The 20646-nt window shown below is 41.3% G+C and overlaps 1 protein-coding gene across 3 annotated transcripts; it reads right to left on the bottom strand.

The window, feature by feature from the left end:
* Positions 1–101: 101 nt before the first annotated feature.
* Positions 102–8491, bottom strand: LOC127295841 (phosphoinositide phosphatase SAC8). 3 transcript variants are annotated; one of them, XM_051325837.2, is made up of 20 exons: positions 8196–8485; positions 8001–8075; positions 6468–6595; positions 6249–6340; positions 6057–6114; positions 5163–5219; positions 5049–5082; positions 4751–4831; positions 4562–4668; positions 4341–4427; positions 4168–4245; positions 3558–3622; positions 3299–3397; positions 3068–3167; positions 1688–1796; positions 1537–1609; positions 1359–1452; positions 882–962; positions 667–733; positions 102–588 (listed from the first exon to the last, which is right to left on the bottom strand). In XM_051325837.2, the coding sequence occupies exons 1-20, from the start codon at positions 8377–8379 to the stop codon at positions 461–463; spliced, it is 1797 nt and encodes a 598-aa protein (XP_051181797.1). In that variant the 5' UTR covers positions 8380–8485; the 3' UTR covers positions 102–460. The 3 variants fall into 3 exon arrangements, with proteins under 3 accessions (XP_051181797.1, XP_051181798.1, XP_071675369.1); XM_051325838.2 differs by lacking the exons at positions 102–588; positions 667–733; positions 882–962 and adding an exon at positions 975–1258 and having other exon boundaries at positions 8196–8491; XM_071819268.1 differs by lacking the exons at positions 102–588; positions 667–733; positions 882–962 and having other exon boundaries at positions 1683–1796; positions 8196–8491.
* Positions 8492–20646: the final 12155 nt, after the last annotated feature.

Here is a 20646-nt window from a genome sequence, read left to right as displayed (position 1 = left end):
AGATCCCCATGTGCATAGAGATTCTGGTCTTTTTGTGTTATGCAAGATCCAACTACTCACCCTAGGCTGAACACTCTGGGCTAAGAGTGCCAGCGGAACTGTTAATTTTAAGTGGGCCGTTCTGTATTCACAAGATCACAAAATATAAGATATACAAACTGTGCAGTCAAATCCGTATTACAAATTAACTTTTAAAATTTACACTTACAGTACTAGAAGGTGGTGTGTCTCTGACTGCACAACACATTTACACTTACAGTACGACAAGGTGGTGTGTCTCTGACTGCACAATACACTATGTACTAGGAAACTGGACAATCTAACCAATTTACTGGACAGCAAGCCGACCTCTTTCCTTCTTTAATCATGATAATGGACAACCAACTTGCTATGAACTTAACATTCATCCAGATTCCAACAACGAAGCTCTGAGGATTGGAGAAGAAACAAAGGTCACGAATTAGATCAGACCACACAACCGGGGCCTAGAACAAAGCTGCTTTCCATTTGCTTTCACCAAGGCTACCATTCCGGCTGTGAGACCAGCAAAGATAACAGAGGAGATGAGGTGTTGTGCGCTCCGTCCAACTGTAGATGAGGCAATATTAGTAACACATGGTGCTAAATAGGAACCATTGGACTGAAGACGAATATATGAGGGCAGACCTTGACTAAGAGTGAATGTTGTGACAGTAATACCACCAACTATGATTGCTGACGCCACAGGAAGATACTGAGTTCGTTTCCCCAACAAATGCGAAATTAGAGATCAGAACTGCTTGCATAGTTACATGCTGGCTAAGAATAGGAAGTCTTGCAAAACTCATCACAGAAATGAGAGGATGAACACGAAGGTAGGGAAAATGACCAACTCTGATTACCGGTTCGAATCCGATGATTTGAAAAGGAGAGGAACTGCTTTTGCTGACCGTGTAGTAGCCACTGATCAGATCTAGAGCGTCCTAGAGTTCAAGATAGAAGTTTTCAAATAACCATACGTCAGCACAATTTTGTGTACTCCTAAAAACAGGTGTTAGAAGTGATAATCTAGCAGAAGCACTACATGAAATGGCTGGATTTTGCACACTAAGTGCACTATAATTGTACAAAAAACTTTCAAGCAGTATCACGTGAGCAGCAACCTTATAAAAACATAAAGGAGGCATAGCATATCACAAGGAATTATTGCTACACCTCAACATGTGAAGCTTTGTTTCAAACAAATCAACTGCATTAGAAGCTCACTGAAGAAACACACCTAAAATTCGCTCATAAACGTAGGGTTGTTATTCATGATAGCATATATTGCACGATAATTCCTAAGAAATATCAGAAAAGATTATATGTGTGGAACTTACTTGTCTCACTCCGTCATGAAAATTGTTCAAATAATACCGTGAAAGAGCGCTCATGCCATCTTTAATTAATCCAGGCAATGTCTGCCTTCCATATCTGTGTTATTTGAGTTGGTCATGAAAGTTGCACAAAACAAAGTTGACTCAGGAAACATCGATTAGAAGCTATGCTAGAAATTACCTCACAAGGTCTCCTTTTAAAGCATAAGAACCAGCATATTCAAGGCTTAGCTCATCCCCATGCTCAACCCACACTGCCAATCATGTATTAAGCATGAATGTGATGCATGTAAAACCATCTAATGCACCAGACAAACATCAGCATACCTTACATTTTTTAAATATATCATTAATGCTATCTGATTGCGAAATACTTTCAGCTGATGACAATGCCCCCATTCGCTGCAGCTGCGAGTCTAGAGATTTTCTTGCAAGGAAACTCTGGAAAGCAGAAGAAAGTGCACTCAAAAGGAATTCACCACACTAATATGAAATGATTCGGCACCATGTTCATCAGATCATTAAAAGTAGGATGGTATAAATCACATGGACATTTAGTTTGGCCATTAAAATTGTACGACATCAACCATATGTGTATTTTATCTTCTTATTTTATCTTAGTCAAGTTTGGTGTTCATTCATCTTGATCATTTTTTTGAGCTGAAAACTGTAGGGGAGGCCCCGACAGTAAATTTTATTAAAAGAGAACAATATGTACAAGATTGAGGGAGGGAATGTACAAAAGGGCTTAGCCCAGAGCATAACCCAAAGGAACTACAGAGTGTTTAGTTCTACGGGAATATTTGCTTTAAGGGACCATTCTTATAGAAAAAATATTACCCTGGTATAGTAATGCAGAGATGTGAACCATAAGGCAGTAAGGCAGAACCATGCCACTAATTATGTTAAGGTTTTTTAAGTGCAAAACTGTCATTGAGGCCCTGCAAGCTCTTCATTCATTCTGAAAGCTAGGAGAAGGAGATACTTCTTGAAGGGGAGAGACCAAGTGGTTAGGCTAAAGCTAGCGTTGTCAAAAATCTAAGCATTTCTTTGCTTCCAGATGTTCCAAGCGGCAACAACAAAGACCTCCACAAAGAAACACTCATGGAAGCTAGTCTTTGTACCTCTGATAAGGTGATCAGAGTCAGCACTGGTGTCCAGGGGAATGCCAATATGACAATTCCCATTTATAGATCTTATAATGCTAATCACTAATACCCTTTAAGCATTTATTAGTCATATATCTGCACTTTGATGAGGCTATGACAGACACATGCTACAACCCTGATACCCCCTTTGAAGAAATCCTTGTCTCTTCAGCTTCTCGACTCCTTCTATGATTGTGTGATGTAAACCCACTGCAATGTGTAGGGAATCTTCTCGGTAATCCATTATATTAATGTTTAACTAATGTGGATTAATTGCAATAAATAGGGTGTGCTTGAGTTTTGCAATAGAAAACTGTCTAATACACAACTGTAATGGTGATGCTTTAATGTAAGAAACTCAACTTGATTAGGGTGAAAAGTCTAGTAGAGTGCAGTGGTAGGAGCACAAGGTTGCAAACAGTAATCAGGTCAAGTGCGTGTGTGTGAAGTCATGGACTTGCAAGTTGTTAACTTTGTATTCCAACGAGAATCTATACCAAATTACTGATTTTGGAACAGAAATACTCTGTTTATCAAATTGGAGAGAAATAAGGTTGAACAGACCTGTGTAACATTTGTTCGGTCCAGGCAATCTATGCAGTTGGACCTAACGATGCCATTTTGGTCCAACAATATATCTCCTTTAGAGTTCATAAGAAAATATCTACTCCGCTGGCCCAAAATGAATCAAGAGCAAATTACTTGCCACAGTTAAACCTTGAGTAGCTTAAATGGATACTGAAGTAGTAGTATCAAGAAAAACGAAGGGTGATATAATTGGTATTTAGAAGTTACCCTTGTTTCTGAATAGCTTCCTCGGTCGCATCATATAGAGCTTGCAAGTTATCAAAGTTACCTCCGCCACAAATATGATGGAAATCAAAATGCACATACCTGTTAGAAAAGGGCAACATTATCAGCAAACAAAAATTAAATATGATGTAGCACATAATTCCTGTGAGATGGTCAGTATTTCATTGCTTAGAGCTTTTCAAATAAAAATAAATAGAAGGAATAGCTAAGTATTTTCAGGAAATATAAACTCATAAAGCACCTGATATCGGGAAATTTCTCCATTTCAGCAGCAAATGCATTGCTTAAATTTCCTTCATCACCTTGCTGCAATAAAAAAGGTCAGATGAAGTATCATCTGTTTCTACTGTTACGTCCTAAAACAAATTAATGCGTATGGGGTCTAGATTACTGCACTAAATACAAATCAGGAAAATGTGAGTGGCTACACCTCAATATGCACTATACCAGAAAAATGAACTTCCAAAAAAATGGAGTTGAACTAGGGACCGTTGAACCTTTTTTCAAGGGTTAATATGACATTTCCATCTTTTCAAGAGGTAATATGACACTTTAATCTTTTCAAGAAGCTAAGACTACCGTCCTGCAGACCATTTTACTTTTTCCTGTTTAATTTTCAATTTACTAACCCAGGCTAGGACTGGAGCAAAGAAAGGACTGATATAATAACACAAGAGCAATTAATGTTCTTTACGGATAGACTGCACAGTCCGTGCTTGATCCTACACAAGTTATTCAATATTGTGTAGCCCAAAATGTAAAGATCGTATTATAAATCAATATATCCTGAACTGGTTTGCTCAAACAATAGTTCACGACAATACAACATCAATATGAATACAAAAACTTACTTTATCAGTAAGATCAATAACTAGTGTATCTCCATATCTTTGTGAAAGATCATGAAAGTGGCGTTGAACAACTTTCGTCTGCGAGCAATAGTAGTTGGAGAGAGGTCAACAAGCTATTTTCAGTGAATGGCCATTAGACAGGAAAATTGATGTCAATGTGAACCTGTTCATACCATTTCTTCATGTTCAATAATGCTGGGTCGTGGTTTGTAGCTCAAATCCACTATTTGCTCCCAAAGAAGAGGAATAGAGCCACGTACCTAACAAGTGAGGTGTTAAATACTAAATATGAATGCCATCACATAACATAGCACTAATACTAGTATCAAGTTCTCGTCTGAATATGTCACGATCATCCACCAAAGAAGCTTATCCCAGTGGATCATGAAGTCACCTGTATAAATGAGGACGTTAAACCTTCATACTCGACCAATTGTTCTGTCTCGACAAAATTAGCTGTGGCACCTTCGAGATTTGCACCCCTTCTCCACATTCTTGTCCCTGCTATGCATGAATGGATGACAGTGAAACGTGAGTTCCCAGTTGATACATTCTGATCAAAATGCTACGAAAAATGCACAACCTAAACGCCTGTTGCATCTCCGAGAGAACAAATTTATTCTGACTGGTCCATCCTTCAAGGTAAATTGCTCTGTCTGAAAACGTAAAATAGTCAAGGTTGGACAAATTCCTGAAGCATATTCTCCTCCAGGTGCTTAAATACAGTGGGGACAGCACTGTGCATTTGCACAATGAGAAGACATGCCCTCCTGGATACCATAGAGATGCCAATAGGCAAGTACACCGTACACACAAGTAAGGAGTGCCAATATAGTTACTACTGTGATATTTTCAGGGATTTTTTTGCAAATTTAGGATATTTCCTTGGATCAGTGGGGTGATGAACTCATCAAGCTGCAATATAACATATAAAAAGGTAAGTACATCTGAAAGGGAGAATCAGAAAAAGTTGTATTCCCTTCAAACAGGATTACCTTAGCTTCAATAAGCTCCTCCAGCAAATTCCGGTTCCAAACAAACCGTGGATCAGCCTGAAAAATAAACTTAACTACTTGAAGAGCAGTGAACATGAAAAAGGCCCTTTGATGAGTTGCCAGACTCTTTATAAGGAAAGGCAAAATTGTCCAGGGCTGTAACACAATCTGAAAAGCTTGTGCAGTTTTATAGTTTTAAGCAAGTCTGCAATTCTCTTGTTGATCTTTTCCAAATGCCATGCATATTATTGAGAATAAAAAAACTAAGACGCCGAAGGGTGCGCAGCAATACTCCAAATTTTCAAAAAACTACAGTGTGTATCTTTACTGCAGGTGGTAATGGCTTACCTGCCATCCAACCTGACACCCTGTGTCCACCAAAGGCAATATGTTCATAAATGGGGCCATGCAAGAAAAAAATATCCTAAGCCGCTGAAGGAACCCAACATACTCCAATGCTGAAATACTACAGTGTGTGACTGTGTATCTTTAGTTCAATGAACATTGCAGTTAGTGGTGATGGCTCACCTGACACCAAAGGCAGTATGCTGATAAATGGAGCCATGCAAGCACACCACATTCACTTGGGTTATATAGCTGTCTTTACGGTTTTAAAATTTTGGAATTTTACTTTTTCTAAGCCTTGGTATATTTTTGGGCAAACTTATTCACCTAGATATACTTGGTTCAGTTTTCACTAGGCAGTTGCACATTTCTACACCTAGTTACACACAGATTTGTGTGCAACTTTAGGCTTGATGATGTGCAACTTGGTAAAGAAAATGATTTCTCATGTGGCTGAGAAATCTCAGATCGGATGCTTTTATGACTGTAGCAACTCAAGTTAATTCAGCTAGTCAAAAATTAAAATGTACATAATAAAGCATTATTAACCTGCTTCCATAATGGTTTATGTACCCTCCCTGCAGCCAGCTTTGATGCCCTCTGCAAACTACAGATAACAGCTCATATGATATAGAACATGCACATAACAAATTTTATGATAATCGTGCGCTGTGCCAAAGTGCATATTGACCAATTTTTTCAGCTGCCTTTTCCTTGAGACATGCATGACAAAATACTTACTTCAATGTCAAATCCCTGTCGTACGAGTAATACAGTCCACAAGTAGTTTCTGCAATTCTCAAAAGAGACATGAAGTATGCCTCATCCCGTTTCTGCAGGCAGATGTATAATCAAGTTAAATTGCACTCCCACCAACTAAAGATACCATATAAAGATAATCATATTCCGGTTATGACCAAATTTATGTAAAATTGCATTGACTATTCATCTTTGACATACTTCGTCTGAAGTTAAATGCTTTATAGCCTCATTGCAGCATAAGAACTTCATCGAGTTCACATGGTAAACTGTGGAAGCTTGATAAGAGCCAGCATCCTTGCGAGAAGTGATGACAAGTACGTAGCTTCCTGATAAAAACAAAAAATGGAAATGTGGAACACCCGCTCCGGCAAAGAAAAAAACTGAATTCCAAAAAATGTTCTTGGCAGACAAACTAGCAGTCCTATAGTGGAAAGCATACAGAAAAGACACAGGAAAAACTAGAAAAGCGGGGTAATAAATAATAAAACCGTTGCATTAAACTGATGGCTGCCAAGTCAGAAAATATTTTCCAAACTTACCTAGCACTGAAATAATTTCAGTTAGCCAAAGGAGCACCACTTATGATAAACTGGTGCACCTGAGGTTCATGCAAAACTCTGATAAACTTTACACACAAAGTAGAGAGCTTGCATGGTAAGACCTGTATTTTGGGTTTTGTTTTTTGGTTCGCCCTGGCTATTTTAGTCATCACAGTACCCAAGTCTTTACACTTTCTAGCAACGTGGCACTCAGACAGTGCAGCGCTTTGGCAGATCACAAACCCAATTCAGTCAATATATTATACTAGAAGAAATCTAGCTGCCAGTTTCTAGTTTCGTAAACAGTATCCAGTAATTTTTTTTTTCCGAAATAGGAGTTTGTGTGCTAAAGCTCTACAGATATTCATGCAGTTTTCATTAATGTCACAATCAGTGGCAGTATAGAGCCAGATGGGGAATACAAAAATAGAAGCAGATAAATAGTATTAGTCAACCACAATATGTTGCTTGACACCGCCTCTGGATATAAACAAACCAGATGCAATCATTCAAGCTACAGGGAGAACACCAGTTTATAAGACTAGGGCAATTTAAAAGTTTAGACCATCATAAGGCTACATGAACCACGAAAAAGTGAGGTGGAAGGAGGAAAACCTCTCAATTTCCATCAATATAACCCATTCAACCAAAGGAGTTTACAACTTCAGAAAAAACAAAAGAAGCGGAATAGGCATGTGGGCATAAGACAATACCAACAAGCCAGATAAATGCTTAAACAGAACCAGTGGGACACAACCACCGGGGGCAGAGCAGAGGCACGCCCCATGCAGGCAGGCAGGCAGGGCTGCGGTCCAGGGCAAGATGACGGTTCTATAGTGTCCTGGAGTAAAACCGCTTGTCGGCATGGCTCAAGTGTGGTGGAGCAGGGAAGCCTATGTTAGTTTCCGTCGGTGCTAAGCCATCTGAACGTCAAGGCATTACTTGAGCCGAGTGGAAGCTCTATGTTAGCCACTCACGGTAACGGGCTGAAGCAGGTGGCCAGGTCTGCTTAAAGCCAAGGCACACGAAATTCGTATAGATAGATTTTGTGGTTTTGCTGCAGATATATCGAAAAGGATAAGTGGCTTTGTGAAATCTGCTTTTCCTAAAAGTTGAGGGAATAAAACTGGTGCTGGCGTTTTGATCGAAACCGCCAGCGCGCGCAGAAATGGTGACGGTTGCACTCACTCACCTGCGAGCATCCTGATCATTCCGGCGACTCCGTATATCCTCGAGACCTTGCAGTCGCTCCCGGACGCGGCTTCCTCTGCATACGAACAGAGGAAAAAACGGATAAGCGCTGACGCCGAGTCGCGAGTCGGACACACGAATCCAGAAGCAAGCCGCCTGTACGATTTAGGCTGGTGGTTCAGGGGCGTGGCCTGACCTGGGGAGAGAGCGCGGAGGGAGCCGTCGGCGCGGGCGACGGCGAAGGCGCCGCCGCCGTCGAGCGAGCGGAAGACGTAGCGGTCGCGGAACTCCCGCAGCTCGAGCTCGCGGCTGCAGGAGCCCGGCCGCAGCGGCTCCTCGGCGAGCAGCGGGGCGTCGTCGGCGTCGGCGTCGGTGGCCATCGGCGGGGCGGGCTCCGTCGCCGCTCTGGTCTGGTCTGGAGTCGATCGGACTGGTTTTTCCCCCGGATCCGAAACGGGGGAAGGGACAGGAACAGGATCACAGCGTGAACAGACGATGCTGACGTGGTGCCTGTCACGCGTGGTCCAGCCTCGGCTTTACTAGGTGGGGCCCCGAGGGTGGATGAGGGAAAACGGTGTGTGGGCCCCGCCGCCGGCGCCAGGCGTTTTCGGCGTGACTCGCGCAGACAAGTTTTTTTCCGTTTCGAGAGGAGCACGGGCGTGCGTGACTGGTTCTTTGTTTTCCTTTTCCGAGATCCGCGTGACCCGTTCTGATCTGCTGCGGCCACCCTCGGCCGGTTCAGTTCGGATTCCCAAAAGTTCGCACCCAAATCTGATCTCCTCGTTTTATCCGTTCAGGCCTAGCGGCTAGCGTCAATGAGTCCTTAGACTAGTCACAATGGGAGTATCATAAGTAGTATCATGCATGCCATGTTGGCAAAAATCTGATGTGACACACCAATTAATGAGGTGAGAGATGAGAGTGGTATCATAATATGATACCGTATCATATCACGTGAAACTAGAAAACTTAATGACAAACACATCATGTACACATATTTGCATTGAGATTCTACAAAACATTAAATATGATGATACTATGATACTATCTTATGATATTATGCATTGTGGGGTTAGTATCATAAACTAGTATCATGTGCATGATACTAATGTATGATACTTTCCATTGTGACTAGTCTTAGAGCAAGTATAATAAGATTGACTCAGCAGGCTATAAGAATTAATTATTTTGGTTAGGTGGATGAGAGAGAAATGGAGAGAGAAGAGATATGGGCTCTCATGCAAGAGTCGGCTCTTGCACGTGCTCCTAGGCACTTTGTGAGTATGTGTGGTGGGCCTTTTCTACACTACTTAAAAAGAAGGAACTTGTTCCTTATTCTGCCAAGGGAGCATACGTCAGACTTTTCGTCGTCCTTCGTCCCACGTCGATACCGCACAGATGGGCCAAGCCCAACAAATCCGTTTCCCAAACACCACTACCTCGCCTCATTTGCATCTCTCAGCCCAACAGATGGACCACGTCGATTACCACCTTCCAGCCGCCGCTCGCCAGGACCTTGCCCGCCGCCGCTCGCCTGGACCTCGCTCGTCGCCCCTCTACCTGCCCCGCCTCTGCTCGAGCTCGGCCAGAACATGAGATCGCCCCGACCGGCCGCAGTTTGGAGAGGCCAGGCTCGCCCAGGCCCGCCTCCTCTCGCATGGAGAGACGACCACGGAACCACACGCTCAAGAACCCGCGTCCCCGCTCCCATCCTCCTCCATCTTTGTCGCGGAGGTCGGCGAGGACGGGATCGGCCGGTGCGGCATCAAGGCCGACAACGACAACGCACTGGACCTTTGGTCTCCGTACCGATGGGACCAGGTCTCCCTTTCGTCGCCACCGAGTCTCACTGCCTCTGCCGTCCCCGGAGTTCTATCTGGACCTTCTCCTCGACCTAGGTAAACAAACCACATGATTCTGAGGATGAGATCTCATACGAATTGATCGTTGATTGGTGCTTTCAAGGATGTAATACTTGGCTATCTGATGGACTACTGCAGGGTCTCACACGGTATAGCCCCTGATGCATATTGAAGCAACGCATTCAACGTAAGTGTGAGATAGAGAGATGGACACCAGTTGACTTTGTTAGAGGTGATTTTCAAATGATGTTGGCCTATTGTGAATTTTGATTTTGTTGTCGCTAAAAGAACATGGAGCAACCTGTTCATCAAGAATTTATGGTCTCTATCTTGCTGATAAATTTCTGAAGAAAGCAAAATGCTCTCCATAAGAGATGGTTATATATCAAGTCAAATCACGAGTGCATTTTCTTCTCTTGACAGTGCTTGATCAAGTTTTTTGCTATGCTAGAGACAATATTCTGAACTTTAGTAGTACAACATAGATTCAGATTAAAGGTGGATATTTGGCCTACCGAAAACATTCAAATTAAAGGTTTCAGTTTCAAAGTTGAGGCATTGTGGTTCATTGTATGCCAGTTAAAGAGTTAAATCTTGCTAACTGAATTTTTATATTTGATAATAAGGTATGTAAATGGGGTATCATGTGATCTGTTCAAGTAGATGCCCAACTATCTCTTGGCTGCATTTTGTCCGCCCAATGCCAGTAAAGTTCAGTCTACTTGAACTTTAATTTGGCAGTCTTACAAATTCTATATCACTTCATGTCAAATTTTTAACAGAAATTATACATCACTTTGTGTGATTGGTATTTACCTCTTTAGCGAGTGGTGTGCTTTTTTCTAATTTTCATATGAGATTGTGATTGGCAACTTGAACTTACCTGGGATGATATTTGTTTGCTTCCATAACACCCTGATTCTAAAGCACTTCTTTTACTTTTATGACACTTATTCTAGAGCACTTTCTTGCATTTATACGATGCGCATTCCCTGTTCATGCCTCTCCATAGAAATTGTTCTGATGGATGTTATCTCTTTTGGACTAGAGTTGGGCTTTTTGACCAGAATAGAAGGAGTGAGCTTGATTTATTGGATTGGTTGAGAGCTGGGTTTGGCTTTTAGGTCTACTCTACTAGCTACTATCGACGGCACAACACATTTATCTCCACTTAAGACCTCCCCAACGCCCAAGGTAGCTGGCCTTTACAAATATTCTGATGCTCATTCTCTAACATATGCTGAAATTGATCATGCTCATGGCAGCTCAGATGCATTTTTGTTAGAATCATTACATCTTGTGCTATATCAGTAGTAACTGTTGATTCTTGTGCTGGTTCTTGATATGAAAGTTGTATCTATTATCCTATCTAGAGACATTACTTGGATCATAGATTAAATCTCATCCGTTCATTTTGCCATTTTGCTCTACAGTTTGTTCACACATACATGACAGTCTTGTGTTATTCAGTATGCAGCACTCCATTTTCTTCCGTGGAGTCAAGTGATAGTGTTAAGGAGTATTAGTATAGGGAACATATTGAGCAATTTCGAGTTGGTTTCACCTATTTTGATTATCTTTATGGGACTAGCATGAGCAAGTTCCCCCTTCCAGTGCAGAATACTGAATTTTACATGATGTGTTTATCACTTAGTAGACAGGTTAATATTTTAAAGAAAAACCTCAAGTTTTAGAAATATGCACGGAACAGATGGAAGTTCATAGGTGACCTTGTATTTGTCATTTTGTTTAATAGACTACTGAATACATGACTAAAGGTTAGATCCAGGAAAGCTCCTACTTCCTAAGTAAAACCTTTGGATGTTTAAGGAAAGACAAAATATGTGGTGTTTACAGAATTGAGAGAATAGATAATCAACAATCATAGCAAGAATGATCATGAATACCTATATTTTGATGCAACTGAACCGGCGTGTGTATTTTGCTTACCGATTTTTTGATGAGATTGTGATTGACTAGCTAAAGAAATCACCTTGGATGATATTTGTTTGCTCCATTACAGGATTCAGGACACTTATTCGAAAGCACTTCCTTGCATAAGATTGTACCTATCGACTTCCTCGAAGGAGCATAGTAATTGTTTCTCATTCCTTATTTACATATTGGTTTGCTAAACTGGTGCCCGTGAATGACTGATTATGTGTTACAATTTGTTTTTGACTGATTATGGTTTGGACTTTCACAATCCGAACTAATGTTGTGTGTGACATGCTATTCACTGATTTTATCCTTCTCTGATAACTACATACAAGCGGATTTTTTTTCTTAAGTTGAAAGCTTTGACGTGTTCACTTATCCCTGCTGAAAAAGAAGTACATAAAGTTTCAATTCAACGGGAAGCATGTGGAAAGGCCATCTTATGTGCATCCAGGTTGTACGGACCTTTGAGCATTGCCCCATGAAATTCACACATCTCATTTTGTAGTTTAGGGTACAATGTTGCTTCTGAATGTATGGTTACATGACCTCCTTGATTATTTTTTGTCTATCATAACAATTATTCAAGCTGATAAAGCTTGGCTTACTCCTACTGTAAAAATGTGTTAAATTGCTATTTGTTGGCTAGACTACAGGGTTAGCAGTACAAAAGATTATATAAGTGTAAATTGTGTTAGATAATTCGTGGTAATTGTTTTATTCAGATGTTTGTGATTTTCCATATCTCAGATGGATGCATGCATCAGGAGATCCAATTGTGGTTTGGGCCATGAGGTGAGAGACATCTATAGTCCGGAGGAATGAGACCGTGAGCTAAAATATTTTGTCACTGATTCATATTTAGATTGGAGAACATATGTTCAAGTCACACCCTCTCTTTTCCTGGTGACCACTGTCCATTTGCACTCATTGTTGCATCCAACAGGCTGCACACAAACCCATATCTGAGTGGAGCGTTTGGGAAAAGAAACACGTTGTTGACTCTTAAAAGGAAGACAATATCTTATTTTCTTGTGTTGCGTTGTTGACTCACATTGCTTTGTCATGAGTTAATGTTACATAATTATAATTATTCTATCTAGGTAAGAGCCTTTATGAGAATACCAAAAAGATAACTAGGGGGATCAATGTTGACAATATGTATATGCGACTCTACCTTACCATATTTCAGGTCAGCCAGCCATCACTTAATTGCATTGAGTTTAATGTTTCCTTTTTGGGCTCTATGGACATGTACATATTAAAACCCAGTGTTATTAGTTCAAATTTCAAGAGCATGAGAGATGATTGCTACTCTTGCTAGATCATTTTACTTATAGTTTCCTTTCCTTCCAAGCCCCAATGGCATTTAGTAAGGATAAATCTCATAACCCAATGGCATTTAGTAAGGATAAATCTCATAAACCAGATTCAGGTTCATGTGTTGTTATTTATTAAGTTCGAGCCTGGCTTTTTCTCTCATAGATTCTGAAAATGGTTGGGGAAGGTCTCATGTAGGATGAAATGCTTTATGTCTATAACAAAAACCAATTCAAATACTCCATGCGTTCCTAAATATAAGATGTTTTGGTAAGTTAATCTGGCTTACCAAAAAACATTATATTAAGGAATAGAGGGAGTAGGATTCTTGTTTGTTTTCTATAGTGAGATGGTGATGGTTAGGTTGGGGTGGTTAACAAAACAAGAAAATATTCATTCAATTTTGGAGGACCCATTGGCATTGACACAATATTTTCTTGCAAGTGAGGTGTAGGAAGATGATATATCAGGGGAGTGATGTACACATAGGCGGGAAAATAATTTTAGTTTTGTTCAAAGTATTAACTTGCGGAAAAAAAAACATCAGAAATAGTGCATGTAATAGTATTTAGGGGATGCAAGTGATGCACATTAAAACTAGCTGTACTTACACAATTGTCTCCTAGGTAGAAAACGCAGCAACGTTCACTCTTTAGCATCAACTATCTCCTTTATGCTTACTAACTTAAGCATCTTTTCTCTATTTATGAATTATGTCAATTGAACCACTATGGCCATGTTATATTTTATTTATCCCCCTTTTCGAGAAGTAAAAAATTATATATTACATTATATGCATGAAGATATTTTAATACTCGTACAATAATTACTTTATACTTCACCAAGAGATAACTGCCTTCACAACCATTAATTATTTCAGAGTCGCTATGCATACAATACCAATTACAGGGAAGTGGCGTCCAGATGAGGGCGGCGAGCACTCTGCACTCCCCACACATGGCTGGCGGCACCAACTATGCATGTTCGCCTCTCCAGGACTTTCCCGGAGGCTTCCCTAGGCGGATCTGGCAGACAGGGAGACCATACCAAAGCAATGTGATCTTGGTGGCCCCGTGGTTGATTGGCTAGGGAACGAGGGCTTATGTGGTGTTGGCACATATATAAGCACAAGGAGCATACCGTGATCCGTTTCTGGATTCCATAGCAACAATTAAATCTTAGCCAGTCAACTAATATGGATTGGAGGTAGTATATAAATATTACATTTTGCCATGTCGACAGGTATGGAATGGTAGAAAATTATGTTTACTGGTACGGCGATGTTATAAACTTGAGGCATGTAGTGATGGGATTATAGGAAATGGAAGCAATCATGTGAACACACATAAATTATGACACATGTTTTAATTTATTATGTATAATATAATTTCCTTATCCCGTGGCAACGCACGGGCAATTGTCCTAGTATACATAAAGTTATCAATCCTTAAAGACAACTATTGTACAAGTTAGCTATAAGCTGACTATAGCTGGCTTTATAGCCAGCACCCGGCTGCACTATTGGAATTGCTCTTAGAACAAGTACAATAAATCCTATTCAGCTGGCTATAAAAAATAAAATAATATATTATTGCTTAGTTGGAGGAAAGAGAGGGGGAGAGAGAAGGAGAGTGGGCTCTTATGCAAGAGTCAGCTCTAGCACGTGCTCCTAGGCACTTTGTGAGAGTGAAAGATGGGTCATACATTGATAAAGTACTACATTTTTATAGCTCACTATTGTATATGTTAGCTCTAAGTTGGCTATAGATGACATGGCACTTGGCTTATAGCCAGCTGGCTACACTATTGAAATTGCTCTTAGTAAATCCGTATCTTTTCGTACCCGGAACAATTGGGATAAGAAAATTGCCACGAACCTATCCACCCTTAAACCCTAACCCTTTACTTATTTTTTTCCCTATAAATAGATGGGCAGCCATAGATTCAATCTATCAAAAGAGGTTATCGGCCTCGCAGTCTTTATCCTCCTTCTTTGCCACGGCGATTTGATTAGTGGCCTTAGCTCTTTCTATGGGCTTGTCCATACCACTGCTCTCGGCGTCACTCTTGCGAGGCATGTTGTGCATCAATATTTGGATGGCTGAACTCGTTGAATTCAAGTCACCAATGTCGCCGCTCCATGATCACGTTACGTATAAAGCCCAATGATTCTGTCTGACCTTCGTTAGATTTCGACTGTCAAAAGTGCCCTTGTCCCCTCATTGTTGACTATGTTGGTGTAGCGACCTCACCTTTTAAGGTGCTGATCTCTGTGCGTATCTGTGATAGTCCCTGGATCAATCGCTAGCACACACAGTACAAGATGTAATACCAAGAAACAAAGGTCTTTATTACATCGTATGATCCAGAATTTACATAAAGGTGAAGGAGATATGCCCTAGAGGCAATAATAAAGTGGTTATTATTTATATCTTTATGTTTATGATAAATGTTTATATATCATGCTATAATTGTATTAACCGAAACATTAGTACATGTGTGATATGTAGACAACAAGAAGTCCCTAGTATGCCTCTTAAACTAGCTTGTTGATTAATGGATGATTAGTTTCATAATCATGAACATTGGATGTTATTAATAACAAGGTTATATCATTATATGAATGATGTAATGGACACACCCAATTAAGCGTAGCATAAGATCTCGTCATTAAGTTATTTGCTATAAGCTTTCGATACATAGTTACCTAGTCCTTATGACCATGAGATCATGTAAATCACTTATACCGGAAAGGTACTTTGATTACACCAAACACCACTGCGTAAATGGGTGGCTATAAAGGTGGGATTAAGTATCCGGAAAGTATGAGTTGAGACATATGGATCAACAGTGGGATTTGTCCATCCCGATGACGGATAGATATACTCTGGGCCCTCTCGGTGGAATGTCGTCTAATGTCTTGCAAGCATATGAATGAGTTCATAAGAGACCACATACCACAGTACGAGTAAAGAGTACTTGTCAGGAGACGAGGTTGAACAAGGTATAGAGTGATACCGAAGATCAAACCTCGGACAAGTAAAATATCGCGTGACAAAGGGAATTGGTATTGTATGTGAATGGTTCATTCGATCACTAAAGTCATCGTTGAATATGTGGGAGCCATTATGGATCTCCAGATCCCGCTATTGGTTATTGGTCGGAGTGAGTACTCAACCATGTCCGCATAGTTCACGAACCGTAGGGTGACACACTTAAAGTTGGATGTTGAAATGGTAGAACTTGAATATGGAATGGAGTTCGAATATTTGTTCGGAGTCCCGGGTGAGATCCCGGACATCACGAGGATTTCTGGAATGGTCCGGAGAATAAGATTCATATATAGGATGTCATTTTATGTGAATTAAAATGTTGCGGAAGGTTCTATGGAAGGTTCTAGAAGGTTCTAGAAAAGTCCGGAAGAAACCACCAAGGAAGGTGGAGTCCACATGGGACTCCACCTCCATGGCCGGCCAACCCTAGTGGGGGAGGAGTCCCAAGTGGACTCCCCCTTAGGGGGCCGGCCACCCCCCCATATGGGAGGTGGAACTCCCACCTCAAGTGGGAGTCCTAGCTTGGCTAGGTTTCCCCTCCATATGGAAGGTTTTTGGTTCGGGTCTTATTCGAAGACTTGGATACCAACACTTGGGGTTCCACCTATATAATGAGGGGAATAGGGGAGGGGGCCGAACACATCAAAGCCACAAGTTGGCCGCACCCCCTTGAGGCCGGCCACCCCCTCCCAAACCCTAGCCGCCCCCCTCTCCTCCATATCTTCCGCGTAGCTTTAGCGAAACTCCGCCGGAGTTCTCCACCGCCACCGACACCACGCCGTCGTGCTGTCGGATTCAAGAGGAGCTACTACTTCCGCTGCCCGCTGGAACGGGAGGTGGACGTCGTCTTCATCAACAACCGAACGTGTGACCGAGTACGGAGGTGCTGCCCGTTCGTGGCGCCGGAACCGATCGTGATCAAGATCTTCTACGCGCTTTTGCAAGCGGCAAGTGAACGTCTACCGCAGCAACAAGAGCCTCCTCTTGTAGGCTTTGGAATCACTTCAAGGGTGAGACTCGATACCCCCTCGTTGCTACCATCTTCTAGATTGCATCTTGGCTTGGATTGCGTGTTCGCGGTAGGAAAATTTTTGTTTTCTATGCAACGTTATCCTACAGTGGTATCAGAGCCGTGTCTATGCATAGATGGTTGCACGAGTAGAACACAATGGTTTTGTGGGCGTTGATGCTCTTGTTATCTTTAGTTTGAGTACTTTGCATCTTTGTGGCATAGTGGGATGAAGCGGCTCGGACTAACTTTACATGACCGCGTTCATGAGACTTGTTCCTCGTTCGACATGCAACTTGTATTGCATAAGAGGCTTTGCGGGTGTCTGTCTCTCCTACTATAGTGAAGATTCAATTTACTCTTCTATTGAAAACATTAGTATCAACGTTGTGGTTCATGTTCGTAGGTAGATTAGATCTCTCTCGAAAACCCTAAACCACGTAAAATATGCAAACCAAATTAGAGACGTCTAACTTGTTTTTGCAGGGTTTGGTGATGTAATATGGCCATAATGTGATGATGAATATGTATGAGATGATCATTATTGTATTGTGGCAACCGGCAGGAGCCTTATGGTTGTCTTTAAATTTCATGTTGAGTAGTATTTCAAAGTAGTTGTAATAGTTGCTACATGGAGGACAATCATGAAGACGGCGCCATTGACCTTGGCTCTTCGCCGACGATGATGGAGAGCATGCCCGAAGATGCTGGAGATCATGTCCGTGCTTTGGAGATGAAGATCAAAGGCGCAAAGACAAAAGGGCCATATCATATCACATATGAACTGCATGTGATGTTAATCCTTTTATGCATCTTATTTTGCTTAGATCGCGACGGTAGCATTATAAGATGATCCCTCACTAAAATCTCAAGATAATAAAGTGTTCATCCTTAGTAGCACCGTTGCCAAGACTTGTCGTTTCGAAGCATCTCATGATGATCGGGTGTGATAGAATCAACAAGTGCATACAACGGGTGCAAGACAGTTTTGCACATGCGGATACTAAGGTGGCCTTGACGAGCCTAGCATGTACAGACATGGTCTCGGAACACGTGATACCGAAAGGTAGAGCATGAATCATATGGTTGATATGATGAACACTTTGAGTGTTCGCCATTGAAATCACACCTTGTCTCGTGATGATCGGACATAGGTGCGGTGGATTTGGTTCGTGTGATCACTAAGACAATGCGAGGGATATTGTTTTGAGTGGGAGTTCTCCTAGATTTTTAATTATGTTGAATTAAAATTTGAACTCAATTTGTCATAAACTTAGTCTAAACTTTTGCAAATATATGTTGTAGAGATGGCGTCCCCAATCAATTTTAATCGGTTCCTAGAGAAAGAGAAACTTAAGAGCAACGGTAGCAACTTCACCGGCGGTTCCGTCATGTGAGGATCTTCCTCTCTCGGCGGAAATCTGCTATATGTGCTTGATGCACCGCTAGGTGACCCTCCTGCGAGAAACCGAAACCGATGAAGTAAAAGCTGTTTACGAGACTCGGAAAATTCGGTACTCTCAAGTTCGATGTGCCATCCTGTGCGATCTGGAATTCGATCTTCAAAAAGCGTTTTGAGCACCACGATCCTCATGAGTTGATGAAAGAGCTGAAAGCTATTTTTGAGACTCATGCGGCCGTGGAATGCTATGAAGCATCGAAACAATTCTTCGGTGCATGATGGAAGAAGGCAGCTCCGTTAGTGAGCACATGCTCGCCATGACCGGGCATGCGAAGAAACTCAGTGACTTGGGAATAGTGATTCCTAACAGATCGGGGATTAATCGTGTCCTTCAATCACGCCACCAAGTTACAAGAACTTTGTGATGAACTACAATATGCGTAACATGAACAAGGAGTTACACGAACTCTTTGGCATGCTAAAAGCTGAGATTGAGATCAAGAAAGAGCACCAAGTGTTGATGGTCAACAAGACCACCGGTTTCAAGAAACAGGGCAAGTCTAAGGGAAAATTCAAGAAGGGTGGCAAGAAAGCTGCCACGCCTCCTATGAAACCTAAGAACGGCCCTAAGCCCGATGCTTTGAGTGCTATTCTTTGCCAAGGAGAAGGGACAACTGAAGCGTAATTGCTCCAAGTATCGGCTGATCTGAAAAGCGGCCTTGTCAAGAAGAAGAAAGAAGGTATATCGATATACATGTTATAGATGTTTATCTCACTGGTTCTCGTTCTAGTACACGGGTATTTGATCTTGGTTCGGTTGCTCATATCTGTAACTCGAAACAGGAACTAAAGAATAAACGAAGACTACTGAAAGATGAAGTGACGATGCGCGTTGGAAATGGATCCAAAGTCGATGTGATCGATGTCGGCACACTTCCTCTACATCTACCTTCGGGATTAGTTTTAAGCCTAAATAATTGTTATTTTGTACCCGCGTTGAGCATGAACATTATATCTGGATCTTGTTTAATGCAAGACGGTTATTCATTCAAGTCTGAGAATAATGGTTGTTCTATTTTTATGAATAATATCTTTTATGGTCGAGCACCACAAAAGAATGGCTTATTTCTGTTAGACCTCGATAGTAGTGATACGCATATACATAACATTGATGCTAAGCGAATTAAATTGAATGATAATTCTACTTATATGTGGCAATCGTCGTCTTGGTCATATTGGAGTGAAACGCATGAAGAAACTCCATCTTGATGGATTACTTGAATCACTTGACTTTGAGTCACTTGATAGATGCGAAGCATGTCTAATGGGAAAAATGACAAAGACTCCATTTTCTGGTATGATGGAGCGAGCTACTGACTTATTGGAAATCATACATACCGATGTGTGTGGACCAATGAGCGTAGCATCGCGCGGTGGTTATCGTTATGTTCTAACCTTCACAGATGATCTAAGTAGATATGGGTATATCTATTTCATGAAACATAAATCCGAAACTTTTGAGAAGTTTAAGGAATTCCAAAGTGAAGTAGAAAATCAACATAACAAGAAGATCAAATTTCTATGATCTGATCGTGGAGGTGAATATCTGAGTTATGAGTTTGGCATGCATTTAAAGAAATGCGGAATACTTTCACAATTGACACCGCCGGGAACACCTCAACGAAACGGTGTGTCCGAACGTCGTAATCGAACTCTCTTAGATATGGTTCGTTCTATGATGTCTCTTACTGATTTGCCGTTATCATTTTGGAGTTATGCATTAGAGACAGCCGCATTCACTTTAAATAGAGCACCATCAAAATCCGTAGAAACGACACCGTATGAATTATGGTTTAATAAGAAACCTAAGCTGTAGTTCCTGAAAGTTTGGGGTTGCGAAGCCTATGTAAAGAAGTTACAACCGGACAAGCTAGAACCCAAAGCGGAGAAATGCGTCTTCATAGGATACCCTAAGGAAACTATAGGGTATACTTTCTATCACAAATCCGAAGGCAAAATCTTTGTTGCTAAGAACGGAACCTTTCTTGAGAAAGAATTTCTCA

This window comes from Lolium perenne, chromosome 4 (assembly GCF_019359855.2).
Source record: "Lolium perenne isolate Kyuss_39 chromosome 4, Kyuss_2.0, whole genome shotgun sequence".
In the NCBI taxonomy this organism is placed as follows: Eukaryota; Viridiplantae; Streptophyta; class Magnoliopsida; order Poales; family Poaceae; genus Lolium; species Lolium perenne.
The sequence above is the reverse complement of the archived record's forward strand: the minus strand, read 5'-3'. Positions and strand labels throughout refer to the sequence as shown.